The 15,427-nt window shown below is 37.0% G+C and overlaps 1 protein-coding gene across 1 annotated transcript in view; it reads left to right on the top strand.

Moving 5' to 3' along the window:
- Window positions 1-15,427, top strand: part of LOC150077813 (salivary peroxidase/catechol oxidase-like) — a 134,156-nt gene that overhangs the window by 83,003 nt on the left and 35,726 nt on the right. Inside the window, exon 3 of the mRNA XM_090384368.1 lies at window positions 13,118-13,294. Within this exon, the coding sequence (XP_090240494.1) occupies window positions 13,118-13,294 (177 nt within the window). The remainder of the gene's footprint in view (window positions 1-13,117; window positions 13,295-15,427) is intronic.

The raw sequence follows: 15,427 nt of genomic DNA, 5'->3' as shown, positions 1-15,427 counted from the left end.
ATTTTGTAAACTGCATTTTAAAGAATAAAAGTTTTACTTGAAAACATTGACGCAGCCAACCTCACATTTTATGGAACGGGTTCAGTTACATTTAGGATCAATATAAGCTTACTGCTTTATATGAACTTAGAAAGCCTATTGGAGTTATGAGGATTACCTTGTTATCTTATATGGTGAGGATCCAGTAAGTCCTGAAACAGGTTCTCATATATGTCTCATAGTTTAAATGCTAATAAATGGAAAATTACGGATACATTTGTTTGAAAGTAGTGCAGTACCAGGCTAACTCGTTGTAAAAACGGTCCTGCTGTGAACACTAACACCATTATATAAGTCCCTCCAGCTTCAAGAACATATGAGAGGCCAGGATAATCATCCCATCTCCATATCATTTAAATATTGTCACTGAGGTGCATCTGCTATCTGATAGTTGACCAGTAAGTCAGAGAACAAGATTGGTAGAATTTGGTCCCCTTATATTCATTGTCGCATCTTAAACGGGCAGATATCATTTATTTCAAAGTAGTGCAATACCAGGGAAACTTTATGGAGGCAAAACTTGTTCTGGTAAATATTAACACCATTGAAGCAATTTAAGTCCTGCTGGCTGCAAAAAAATTCGAATACAGGACAGTACTCCTAACCACATATATATAAATAATTAATTTTTCAGAAAGAACCACGATGTTTTTCAGAAAGAACCAGGGGCAATTAATTTCAGTAAAAAAACTCTGAATTCTACCCACCAAGAGAGACGCTCACATAATTGCAATTTACTATGAACTACTACACTCGCTGGCAAAAAAGAAACCTTTATCGAATATCCATTGAGTATCCTTTGGCTTGTACACATCATGACATGGATTCCACTAGGTGTCTTAGGGAGTCTAGTTCCAGATTTCACCAATCTCCATCAGGACATTTGTCAACTGCTGTACTGTGATTGATAGAGAATTTCGAAGCCGGACTGCCCTTCTAACATGTTCCACTCATTCTCAATTGGATTCATATCTGAAGAATTAAATAAATAAATAAATAAATTTTCTGTTTATACTCCGGGACGACCAAACGGTCAGAGGAGTTCACAAGATATACAGAATACAAGAAACAGCACCGTATTCAGCAATCACGGGCTTGAACCCCGGTCACTCAAAGCACGCGTACTTATGCACCCGCGCGCCAGACCACTAGGCTACGGCGGCCTAAATAGATTTTGAAAATCTTGGGAGCGTTCCTCGACCAATTCAGATACAGATTTTGCACGGTGGATAGTCGCTTTGTTGCGAAACAATCAATCGCAATCCCAGTAAAAATGAAGCATTGCAGAGTGAAGGTGGTCTCATGAGACAGAAGGATATTCGTTGGAGGTAACGCGATCTGTTAACAGGATGAGCCGACCCCATACCATTATGAACCTTCAGCCTTTTGAGTGGTGGACATGAGGCAGTCTGGATCAACCATTTTCCCCATGTTGGGATTGACTAAGAAGCCCAGTGAAGCGTGCAGTATTTATCTGATACCAAGGAACTTTTATGCAAATAAAAGTTGTCATACCATATGGCAATTTACATTATTTATCTGTTGACGCCAATTGTTAAAGGATTCTAATTTTTTGGCCAGTGAATGTATATTACAGTGTATGGGTGTTGAGGGACTTAGTATTTTCGATGATTGCTTCGATCAATAGAGTTGATTTGTGTAGAACATTACAGTGCTCCATCTAACAACACTGGATTGCAATCCATTTAAGATTATCCTTCGTGACATGTAGAGGAATAACCTGTTGCGTATCTGAAGGTCAATGGTTTCAAGATCGTAGTCGTGAACGCTATGACCCTGACTGATAATGACTCCAGAGTCTGACTGAGTATTAAATAATACTACTAGGAATGTTTACTACTTGTTTATTTTTTAACTGAACCACACAGGAAATATAAACTTGGAAGAATTTTAGCATCGGTGATCTTCTAATCCACCAATAAGAAGGTTAACCTAAGGAACCAATGATAAACAGTTCTCAGGAAACTGACCATTTCGTTAATGAGCGGAAAATCACAAGGGGCGGAGTGTGGGTGTTGTATAGAAGGGTTGTTCGGCGCCCGTTAGTTCAGCTGTCAGAAGATGTGGACCACAAAGAGAAAGGTTTTCGCAGACTATTGTCTCGCGTCCTTACAGTGGCGTGGATAGTAGGCCAACTTGTGTTTACCTGGGGATATGCTCCACTTTCTATCCATCTTCAGTGGGAGGGTTACAGCATGAACGTTCTGTCTTTGTACATACAGGTCACCGGGACATCATTTTGTTATTCACGTACACCAATGTATTCAATGGGGCGCAAGTTCACGACTGAAAAGATTTCTTTCTTAATTCAGTTACTGAACTTGAGTAGAGTTCATCCTCGTTCGTGTGATCCGTGAAATTAATACTAATTATTAATTTCACGGATCACACTGACCCTGCTCGTTTGCATGTACACTGAGTGATCACTAAATTATTAGTATTAGTATTAGTATTAGTAACGGCCGTATGGTGCAAGAAAGCCTATGGCTTATGCTGCACCAGCCAAAAAAAAAAAAAAAAAAAAAATCCGAACAAAACAATGATAAAAACAAAAATTAAATAAATAAATAATAATAATTAATAAAGAAATAAAAATAATAAAATGAAATTAAAAATTAAATAAAAAGGAAATTAATCCTATCATCCTATGCGCTTCCCTTACCCGAAAGTACTATCCAGATGACCTTTGAATTTCCCCAAACTGTCGGCCTCTACCACCCATGAAGGCAACTTATTCCAGTAATTTATAACTCGCTGGCTAAAATAAAACTTCCTGCAGTCCAATCTAAACATTTCCCCGCGTAACTTGAATTTATGTCCCCTAGTTCTAGCATCATTTATAATCTTGAAAATTTTGTCCTCATTCAGTTTACTGATGCCTCTCAGAGCCTTAAACACCTCAATCAAATCTCCTCTAAGGTGTCTAGTTTCCAAACTCTGCAACCCACATATTCGAAGTCTTTCTTCATAAGGACGCCCTTTTGCCGATCTCACCAGGCGAGTTACCCTTCTTTGCACCCTTTCAAGAAGCTCGATGTCTTTCTTTAGGTGCGGTCTCCATACTTGAACACAGTATTCCAAGTGTGGTCTAACATAAGCCTTATATAATGGGATTATCACGTCCCTATCTCTACTTGCAAAAGTTCGATAGATCATCGATAGGACACCATGGGCCTTCCTTGCAACCTGTTTACAATGCTCAGAGAATTTCATGTCTGACCGTATCGTAACACCCAAGTCCCTTTCCTCCAGTACTGGGTTTAGTTGAACTCCACCAAGTGAATAAGTTATTTTGGGATTACTGTTTCCCAGGTGTAATACCTTACACTTTGTTGGATTAAAGCACAGCTGCCATTTTTCTGACCATTCTTGAAGTCTATCTAGGTCTCTCTGAAGAAGCTCAGCTTGACAGTGATCATTAACTACTCTACCAATTTTAACATCATCTGCAAATTTAGACATCACGCCCTCTATCCCTTCATCAATGTCGTTTATGAAAATTAAAAACAACAGTGGTCCTAATACTGATCCTTGGGGAACCCCACTTCTTACATCAACCCAATCTGAGGAATAGCCATTTATCACAACCCTCTGCCTCCTGCCCTGAAGCCATCCTTCTATCCATCTAAGGATTTTCCCAGTGATTCCGACCTGTTCCAGCTTATAAAGCAACCGCTCATGTGGGACTGAGTCAAAAGCTTTGCTGAAATCTAAATAAACAATGTCGAAATTATTCCCTAAATCCAGCTCGTGAGTGACCCTTTCGAAATAGCGAACCAGATTTGTTAAACATGATTTTCCCTTTACAAAACCATGCTGAGTATCCTTGAGAATTTCAATTCGATCCAAATGATCCTGAATTCCACCCTTGATCAATGCCTCCATGATTTTCCCTACTACTGAAGTCAGACTGACAGGTCGATAATTTCCCACTTCACTTTTAGAGCCACCCTTATGTATGGGAGATACATTTGCACTTTTCCAATCCAAGGGAATCTCCCCAGAGTCTAGTGATGCTCGCATAACCAGCCTCAGTGGTTCAATGCACTCGCTTGCCGCCTCTCTCAAGATTATAGGGTATATTCCATCAACTCCAGGAGCCTTACTAGTCTGTAGGCTTGAAAGTTTTTTCATTAAATAATCTTGCGAAATTTCAATATCATTAATTACATATTTTTTAACTTTGCTCCCACAATTTCCCATTGCCACAAAAGGCTTTTCATTTGTAAATATCGATGCAAAATAACTGTTGAGTTCATCTGCAACGGCAGCTGGTGTATTTATTACTATCCCCTTTCCCTTACGTAAAGGTCCGATCTGGTTTGTCCTGCTCTTCTTGGCATTTATATATGTGAAGAATTCCTTATCCCCCCTCTTTGCTCTGTTTGCTAGTGATTTCTCATAAACTGCCTTTGCCTGTCGAACCTTTTCTGTGGCTCTATTACACACCACCTTGTAGCTGTTATAGGCTTCAGTACTTTTTATTGCTCTGTAACGTTTCCATGCCACCTTTTTCTGCTCAAGTAATGTGGCAACTTCACTATTCATCCAACTTGGAACCCTTCTCGTGGAGTATTTTTTTAATGGTATATACGCATTCAAGGCATCTGTGATTAATGTTTTAAAAGCGTACCACAGTTCAATTGTATTCATTCTCTGCGCGATATCTACCCAGTTAATAGAGGCCATGTAGTACCTTAAGGCATCGTAATTTCCTTTTCTGAAATTAAAACCCATTCCTTTGCCTTTTACTTCTGCTACCTCTCTCGTCATCATCCACCGTAGAACTCCGTGATCACTTCCTGCTACTGGTTCCTCTACTGTCAGCCCTGTTATGTCATCTGATTCATGTGTGATGATGAGGTCTAGGATATTCTTTTCTCTAGTACTTTCCCTGACATGTTGATACAAATAACAGTCATCTAGTTGATTTAAAAATTTTGTTCCGCATGTCGAGTTTCCTTCCCATTTACTCCAATCAATTAGAGGCAAATTGAAATCACCCATAATAAGGCATTGACGCTTACTTGCCCATTCCATTTGCATGTAGAGGCTTTTGTCATAGTCTTCACAATCACCTGGTCTGTAGATTACGCCTACTCGCATTATACCTTTGTTTCCAACTATCTCACACCATACAGACTCTATACTAGCATGTGAAATGTCTGAATCTGGGAAAGCTATCGTCGCACTCAGGCTGCTTCTGATAAGAAGCATTACCCCACCACCCCTTCTATCTACTCTATCCTTCCTAAATACATTATACAAGCCGTACTGAAACTCATCATCCCCAATTTCCGGATGGCACCACGTCTCCGTAAGCCCTATTATGTCCGCGTTACTTGTTTTAACCAGCAGTTCGAATTCGCTCATTTTATTGACGACACTTCTAACGTTACTGTATAAACAATTAAGATTTACTGTTCTTGTATATTTAACAACCCTAACACAACCCTTGAAGTTATTTAGGCTCTCTTCCCTGATATTAGCTACCTGCTCACGTGAAACGTCTTTGCCCCCAGAACATCTAGATAATACGTCCAGTTGGGGTAACAGATAAGAACTCTTAAGGTATGTGCAAGAGTTACATTGACCAATATTATTAGATAAACGCGTGTCAGTATTACCCACATCCCCCCTAACTAGCAGTTTCCCTGAGCCTTTAAGGTATCCTCAATAATACTGGCAAAAACTTTTGCACCACCTTTGTTTAAGTGTATCCCGTCTCTACAAAACAAATTCCTTCTACCTACAAGTGTGGGCCATGCTGATAGAAATTTACCCCCTAAAGCCTTGCAGATTCCTTCAAGTCTTGAGTTAATCCACAAGGCTCTTAACATATAATCCCTCCTATCGTGTCTGGGCAGAATTGCAGACACATAGACATTATGGCCTAGCTCGCGACATTTCCTCAGCATGGTCCTGTATTTTTCCAACAAATCGTCAGATCGTGTACGTTTAATATCGTTTGTCCCCACATGAATAATAATATTTTCTTTACCCCCTTTAAAATCTGACAGTCTGTTGGTGACATCATCAATAGTTGCTCCCGGCAGACATACCCTGGTTCTGCTCCACCTATCTTTATTACAAAAAATATTCCCCGTTTCCCTGACAATGGAGTCTCCTAATAAAACAATGTCCTTTCTAACCAGGGTAGTTTGCACTTGGTTTTTCTGTTTTGAGGCTCGAATCGGGTGTGCATCACTTGGTAGATTGCTGGAGTTTTGAGTCCCTGACGAGCTCCCAGAAGCATTATTTTCGAGGGCAAGCACTCGTTTTTTCAGGGACTCAAATTGTTCCCTCAGTGCACCAAATTGTAATTTAAGATCGGTGCACTCCTTACATCGATCACAAAGAAAAGAATCCCCAGGATGGGGATTCTTTTCTTTTTAAAATTATGACCACCTATCTAATACTGTGATAACAGTTGCTATTCGCTCATGCATTGACTCCACTAGATGTCTAAAGACGTCCATAGGGACTGCAGCCATGCTACCTGCAAGACTTTCCAAGGTGTCAGAATAGATCCTGTTCCAAAACATTCAATTTAACTGAAGTCAGGAGAATTAGGAGGCCAGTCAAGGTCGGTGATATCTTCACTGTATTCTTTGAACAACTTGTGCAAATACGGGACTCATGAGACAGCGTATTATCGTCCAGGAAGATCCCCTTCTGTCCCGAAAAAAATACATCATTGTAGGGTGCACATGGTCCTAAGAGCTGCTGGTAGTCTTCACCAGGAAACAGTGTTTTCAGGTATTTAAGGACACCTATGTGAAGTAATGGAGAAATGCATCAACTCTCCTCGCAGCCTTCCTTCTGATTAACAATATGGATTCCGTAAGAGCCAATTAGTTGTTGATCTGTAGAGAAACCCCACGGAAAAGTCTGAGAAATTCAAGCGATTGTGGGGCACCCTATCATCCAACTTTTCAACTCACTCGAATATTTCTCATCTGTTCTTTCACCCACCCTTTTCTTTAGTTAAGGAGTCGCTATCCTCCCCACACTGGGTGGAATTTCATTAGTGATACGATGAACTTTCACTGCGTGGCCGAGTCAGTCAGTCTCAGGCAAATTGACAAGAGAACACGCTCAATTTAAGGACATACTCATGGGCGATAAGTTAGTTCTTGGATGGTCCCAATTTGACAGTGTCCTTAATGAGAAAAAAGTCATGTGGAAGTCCAGAAGGAAGTGCTCTTTCTTCTAAAGTTGTGAAGGGATTTTTCCAGTTTAAAATTGAACAGAACTGCGGTTATAACCACTACGACGCATGCGTGGGCACGTAGTCATCTGGGCGGTGGCTCTAACTGATTTTAATCACCACGAGATCAAGTTAAGACACAAACGGGCAATGATTAATTTCCAGTGGATTATTGGTGCCTAAGAGAAGGGTCAAGGATAGCCAGACTTGTTATAGATGATTCCATAGATCAGGAGTTTCCATAATACCATATTTCTCTTTACTTCTCGTGAATTGGGTTAGTTCTTGCATTATGAGTGCTGACCCAATGTGAAAACTCGATTATGCACTTCATTATCAGATTTTTCTAGTTTAGGGCAGCAAAACAAGTAAAATGGTGTAAACCTTCTCGAGTATTCAAGGAATATGTATTAAAGACATACTGTAATTATTTATCCGGTTTAAAGACACCTCCTTTATCTTAAAACATGTTTCGCTCAGAAATTAATGTTTATTGTTGAGTATCACAAACCTTACCTTAACCACGAGTTGTATTGGTACTGCACTACTATTAAACAAAAGTCCACATTTATTTAACAGTACCACAACTGTTATGACAGCTTCTTCCGGGATAGGTCCCTTATAGGAGGAGAATGTAACAACTAAGGTACTCGTGCAATACCAAGGCAACTCGTGGTAAACGCTTATTTGTTCCCCATTGTTCCTGTTCTGTGGCCCCTTGAGGAGATGCTCAATTCAAGTTCTCTCGGCTTTCTCTTCCATAGCATTAGTGTGGCGTTGGTAGCTCAGTGAGTGACATTGAGCAATTTGTTCTCTCACTACTTGAGTCATGCAGTTGATGAGCTGCATAACTAGTTTTAATAGTGATAAACTTTTGTTGTGTGGAATGATCTATTGTTATGGAAGAGATTAATCATAGAGTTCATCAAACACATTTTTCCAGCTGTGATCAAACTGGACAAAACCTGTGACTAGATTAACGCGACATCAGTCCAGTCATCAGCTCACGCAAGCTAAGCTGATGTCCTGTATACAGTACTCTAACCATTGACTTGTATACTTGTATTGACAAGTATACAAGTCAATGGTTAGACCACACTGTATACAATGTGGTCTAACCATTGCCTTATACAAAGGGATAATCACCTCCTAAACCCTGCTAGCAAAATTCCTGTATATCATTGAAAATAACCAATGACCTGCTCTGGCAGCCTGTCTGCACTGATCAGAAAACTTTATATCTGACTGCACAATTAACCCCAGATCTTTTTTATTCTCCCTAGATCCTGTTGCAGTAGCATAATGTCATTACTGTCAATAAGAACCCTGTCATGCTTAGTATCATCTGCAAACTTGGACATTAACCCTGATATACCTTCATCAATATCATTGATAAATACAGAAAACAACACTGGAACCTTGGGAGACACCACTAATAACAGTCCACGAAGAGCAGTGTCCATTGATTACCACTCTCTGTCTTCTCCCACTCAATCCATTTATCCATTGTAGCAACTTGCCCTTAATTGGCATGATGGATTCGTAAAGACAAACGCCATCATTATGCAACTACCAACTTTTACTGGGTACACCTCCAATTTCAAAATAAATGAATTATTGATGGTAGTCTATAAGGATTTCCTTGTAATTTCGTGTCTTCTTAAGGATAAGTACACCACTCCACAAAAGTGTGCCCCATCCTTAAACAATAATTCGTCTTACCACTGATAAAACAAGAATGGACAATCTAGTTATCTTTGAATAATGGCAGACATTTTTCACAACCACAACCCCCTCCATCAAGATAAAACTCCTTCCGCAGAACTCAATCAGATAGCAGACTAACCTCTGGAAAAATTTGCATAAAATCATGGATAAATAAAAGATACGAAACTGCAGGACTGCAAAACACTCTGTTATTGTCTTAAACCAAAAGAAGGAAATTTATTTTATAAGTTAAATTAATTGCGCTGTTGTTTATAGACTTAAGAAACAATCACTGTTCCAACAGCGCCACCTTGTAAATATTATCGAAAGATCAGAAAACGAATTACTCCTAACTTTTGCCTTTAGAGAGGTTATTCTCCTTCGTGTAGGCTTTATATATGTTAATTAGGTGCCTATTTAGAGCAGGAAATGGAATGTCAGTGGAACTCGTCAACAAGGATAAAGGCTTCAGCGAGAAAAAGAAAAAGGGAAGAAAGGAAGTTGATAAATCTTGTGGTGTTCTAATTACAGTTGCCTGCAATTCATGGGTGGAGAAAGGTTTATTACTTAAGGCGCTATTGCTAATTAGTAATCTTAAGGCTAAGTACGCAACATTTCCTTATCTTTCAGTCTGAATATTAATATTAAGATAAAATTGATTTATTTGTAAATTAATAAGCTGATAGTATAACGAATAATGCGCCTATTGTCTTCAATACGTCCGTTTGTCCGTTCGCATGTAATAACTCGGTGCTAAGTAGGTAGATTTTTAAGGATATTTCGTTCTTTTAGAACGATTTGTTTAACTTTCCCAAATTTCATTAAAATCAAACCAAAATCTTGAAATTATTCTTTATCTATCCGTCCTCCAGCATGTAATAACTCTCAATGGACGGATTTATGTTTTATGCAAATATTGACCTTATCTAGATTTTATTAGATAGTGAAAGGAAATAAAAAATTTTATTAGAGAAAATCTGAGACATTCCGGTCATAAATATTGAGGTGAATTGAGCGATAAAGAAAGAAATCTTTCAGCTTGATTTGGAAAATTTATCTCATGTTGGGGATCCAACAACAACAACAAAACCTTTCTGGTAATGGGCGATTTAAAGAGATAATATTATTACTAGGGTTATGAGGTTACGAAATCATATCTAGTTCACGCAAAGCTTTCCCTCTCAAAAATTTAGGACACCAAAAATGTCAACCTAAATAGTTTTGGGTAAAAACGACCATCTGTGAAAGAGAAAGTCCCTTTCATCTAAAAAAACCCCCCGGGGTTAATAGTGCTCTACATCACGTATTTTATTTTATTTATTTATTTTTCGATGGTAAAAATCATGTTTCTTATTTGAAGATTCATCTGTTAAAATTTCGCGTTGTTACAGAATGCTCAATTGGAACGTTTTACAAAAATCAAAAGCAACGAGCTGACCTGGTATTGCACTACCTTTCAACGGATGACTTCTCCAAAAAAAGGTTAACTAGCCATTTGTTTAAAATATGAGAGTGGTATGACAGCCTCTTTCGGGACTAACTGGATCCTCAACAGATAGCAAGTGGTTGCTATCTGGTAAGGATCCAGATGAAGGTCTTGATTTCGTACCATGCGGTATACGAAATCAGTTTTTAAAGTTGCAACGTAGTTAAAGCTACCTCTTGAAAGTAGTTCAATGTTAGTGTAACTCTTCTTAAAGGCAAGCTTGTTCTGTTGTTAGAATTCCATGCATTTTCAATCCTGTTGGCCACAAAATCAGAAGAAAGGGCAAGATAGTCATTATAAATGTTTAAAATTGCAAATGAATTTGAAATGCATTCCCCATCTCAGGTACGATGTCGATCCTGTGTTTGGTCACATTTATGGTTAGACCTAAAACCTACACGCTTTATATTCTTAGTTCCTCTGGTGATTAATTCACAATACCTGACTTAACAAATTCAGTGATGCCCCCTTCAATCCAGGAACCTCTCAACCCATTAGCAGCCTTACTGTACGTAGAAGTTGCAGCAAGTTTACTAGGCCAACTGTGGCTCACTCCACATGCCATTGATCCCGAGCTGGTAAAATAGGCCAGTGCTGTCAAGAGTGAAAACAGTTGACTCAGGACAGCATGTCATCTTAAGAATCTTGCTGATGGATGGAGAAAACCACATGGCTAAATATACCCCATGTGTATCACTGTTGGTGGACGAAATGTAGTCCAGGACAGATTTTCCTGGCATACAAAGGTCCTTCCAGGACAATAATGCAACCAATCATCGCACCAAATATGTACGCCAGTAATGCATAGACTACAACGAAAAAGAAAAGAGGGGAAAGGTGATCCAATACGCTATTAGGACATGTTCCTAATAAACTGACCAGCCAGTGTATATTGCAATAGAGAAAAATGTGAAATGCATCTATTTGTTTATTGGTGCTTAGCCTACATACGAGGATGAATATGGAACATGAATGTTGTAGAACATCATAAAAGATTCCTGAATATGGTAGAACTTTGTAGATTATTTTAAAATATTCTAGAAAGTGGGAGTATTGCTTCAGTATCAAAGAAGATTGTAGATGTTTCTAGAGTGTTTTGCAATAACATAAATTGAGGGGTAAGGGGCTGGAACTTACAAAATCGTCCATTCGTTATTATTATTATTATTATTATTATTATTATTAATATCCATATGATGCAAGGAAGCCTGAGGCTTATGCTGCACCAGGAAAAAAAAAAAAAAGTTCCCGAGTAACCCTGAAAGTGAGAGAGTGAGAGAGAGAGAGAGAGAGAGAGAGAGAGAGAGAGAGAGAGAGAGAGAGAGAGAGAGAGTCAAAAGTAGAAGGGAATCACCAAGAAAGAGAAGAATGATGATATCCAGCTCAGGACCCTGGGTGTGCCAAGCCCATACTCACCAGATGTGAGCCCCCGGGGTTAATTCACAAAGAGTGTTTAGTGTAAGTTTTGTTGAAAAAAGAAGTGCCATTATAACTTTGTATAAAGAAAGTTATACCATGAGAATCATTGGCAAGAAAACTAGGAGTTGCATTTAAAGGAGTACAAACTATCATAACCATAACTCTGATTTCTAAACTCAATCGACCACTTACTCCACTTGAAATCCGAGCTGAATTCAACAGGAACAGAGAAACTTCCGTGTCTGCATCCACCGTCAAACTTCGTCTTAAACAAATAGAAATTCATGGTCGTGTAGCCTTCCGAAAATCTATTGGACAACCGAAGAGTGGAAAACCACACTGTGGATGGATGAATATAAATTTGAAATTTTTGGATCCAAGAGTAGAGTACATGTGAGACGATCGACTGAAGAAAAAATGGTGCCATATCGTTTAGTGCCTACAATTAAGCAAGTTGGTGGTTCCATCATGATTCGGGGTTGCTTCTGTTTTTCTAGCGTAGGTGACACCATCAGAATTGGAGGAATTTTAAGAAAAGAAAGCTATAAAAACATTCTTGGGGATAATGCAATATCCTCTGGATTCGACTTTGTGGAAGAAATTTTATTTTACAACAAGACAATGATTCAAAGCACAGCTCTAAGCTGTGCAAGGACTTTCTAGAAACTAAAGAACAGGAGAGGGTATTGCGAATTATGGCTGGCCACCCCAATCGCCTGTTTAAATCCAATAGAGCTTTTATGGAATCAACTAGACTGTCAAGTCCGTGAAGTGTACTCATCTTCACTAAATTTATGAGGAACATTGCAGATCACTAGGAATAATGTTAGTCAAGACACTATTGTAAAGTTAATGGCCAGAATCCCCACGTGTGTCAGGCAGTGATAAAATCTCGTGGAGGATATTCGATGAAAAATCAGTATTGATAATTTCAAAATTCTTTTTACGAATTTTTCAATGCTTAATTAAAAATCTTAAAATAGTTTGTAGTGTGTTGCTTCTTCTATTAAATCTTACATTGTCACGGCTAATTTAAAAAAAAAAAATGAATGAAAGCTGTTGGCCTATGCAGGGATTCCAAACTTTTAGGGGGGGGGGAGTGTATTGTACCAATGATATGAAATAATTCGTCTATTATTAAATACATTATTAATTAAATGTTCCACTTGTTTGATTGATAAATAACAGTATCTTTAAGAAAATGAGTAATGGATGATTTTTTTTTCTTTTTCTAGGTTTTTATTAGCGTTTGTGTTGCTAACACTAGGAGAATGTATTGTGTTTTCTTACGATCATCCTAGTCCCTTAAATTTAGATTATTCTCCCGAGTGTGCCCTCGTGTTGAAGTCGAAGAGACAGTACAAACGTGCAGTGGGTGCTGGCATCCGCTACCTTACAGCTTTTATTCCAGGGTAGGTGTATAGTGTTTTATGTGAATAGACAAGTTACAGTGTTTGCTGTATAGTGTTTAGTGTATAGTGTTTTATGTGATTAGATAAGTTACAGTGTATAGTGTACATAGTGTTTTAGTTTTTAGTGTATCACTATATACAACACTAAAATGTGTATTGACAAATCATATATAGTCAAGTTATAGTGTTTAGTGTATATAATGTTTTAGTATTTAATGTATAAAAGTGTTTAGTGTATGTAGTGTATATAAAGTATATAGTGTTTAGTGTATATAGTGTTTTAGTGTATAGTGTTTTAGATTTTAATGTATAGTGTATGTAGTGTTTTAGTGTATAGTGTATGTAGTGCTTTAGGGTACGGTGTATGTAGACAAGTTATAGTTTTTAGTGTATAGTGTATATATTGTTTTAGATTTTAGTGTACGGTGTATGTAGTGTTTTAGTGTACGGTGTATGTAGTGTTTAGTGTATAGTGTTTTATGTGTATAGACAAGTTATAGTTTTTAGTGTGTAGTGTATATAGTGTTTTAGATTTTAGTGTATAGTGTATATAGTGTTTTAGATTTTAGTATATAGTGTATGTAGTGTTTTAGTGTATAGTATATATAGTGTTTTAGATTTTAGTGTATAGTGTTTTAGTGTACAGTGTACGTAGTGTTTTAGTGTTTAGTGTATAGTGTTTTATGTGTATAGACAAGTTATAATGTTTAGTGTATGTAGTGTTTTAGTGTATAGTGTATAGTGTATAGTGTATATAGTGTTTTAGATTTTAGTGTATAGTATATAGTGTATGTAATGTTTTAGTGTACAGTGTATGTAGTCTTTTAGTGTTTAGTGTATAGTGTTTTATGTGTATAGACAAGTTATAGTGTTTAGTGTATATAGTGTATAGACAAGTTATAATGTTTAGTGTATGTAGTGTTTTAGTGTATAGTGTATAGTGTATAGTGTATATAGTGTTTTAGATTTTAGTGTATAGTATATAGTGTATGTAATGTTTTAGTGTACAGTGTATGTAGTCTTTTAGTGTTTAGTGTATAGTGTTTTATGTGTATAGACAAGTTATAGTGTTTAGTGTATATAGTGTATAGACAAGTTATAATGTTTAGTGTATGTAGTGTTTTAGTGTATAGTGTTTTAGTGTATAGTGTATGTAGTGTTTTAGTGTTTAGTGTATAGTATTTTATGTGTATAGACAAGTTATAGTGTTTAATGTATAGTGTATAGTTTTTAGATTTTAGTGTATATAGTGTTTTAGATTTTAGTGTATATAGTGTTTTAGATTTTAGTGTATATAGTGTTTTAGATTTTAGTGTATATAGTGTTTTAGATTTTAGTGTATAGTATATAGTGTATGCAGTGTTTTAGTGTACAGTGTATGTAGTCTTTTAGTGTTTAGTGTTTTATGTGTATAGACAAGTTATAGTGTTTAGTGTATAGTGTATGTAGTGTTTAGTGTATAGTATTTTATGTGTATAGACAAGTTATAGTGTTTAATGTATAGTGTATATAGTTTTTTTACGTATAGTATATATAGTGTTTTAGATTTTAGTGTATAGTATATACTATATGTAGTATTTTAGTGTACAGTGTATGTAGTGTTTTAGTGTTTAGTGTATAGTATTTTATGTGTATAGACAAGTTATAGTGTTTAATGTATAGTGTATATAGTATTTTACGTATAGTGTATATAGTGTTTTACTTATAGTGTTTTAGTGTTTAGTGTATAGTGTATATAGTGTTTAGTGTATATAGTGTTTTAGTGTTTAGTGTATATAGTGTTTTAGTGTTTAATGTATAGTGTTTTAGTGTTTAATGTATAGTCTTTTATGTGTATAGACAAGTTATAGTTTTTAGTGTATAGTGTATATAGTGTTTCAGTGTATATAGTGTTTTAGTGTATGTAGTGTTTTATGTGTATAGACAAGTTATAGTGCTTATCGTATAGTGTATATAATGTTTTAGTTTTTAGTGTATAGCGTATATAGTGTATATAGCGTATATAGACTTTGAATGGGTTGAGCACGCTGAATTCTGATGGGATCCTTCCACTTGTTCAGATTACGAACCTAAGGGGGCATGAATTCAAATTAAGAAAAGACAGATGTAGAATAGATGTGCGGAAATTTGCCT

The sequence above is a fragment of the Mastigoproctus giganteus genome, chromosome 11 (assembly GCF_048544385.1).
Source record: "Mastigoproctus giganteus isolate SK-2022 chromosome 11, ASM4854438v1, whole genome shotgun sequence".
NCBI lineage: Eukaryota > Metazoa > Arthropoda > Arachnida > Uropygi > Thelyphonidae > Mastigoproctus > Mastigoproctus giganteus.
The sequence above is the reverse complement of the archived record's forward strand: the minus strand, read 5'-3'. Positions and strand labels throughout refer to the sequence as shown.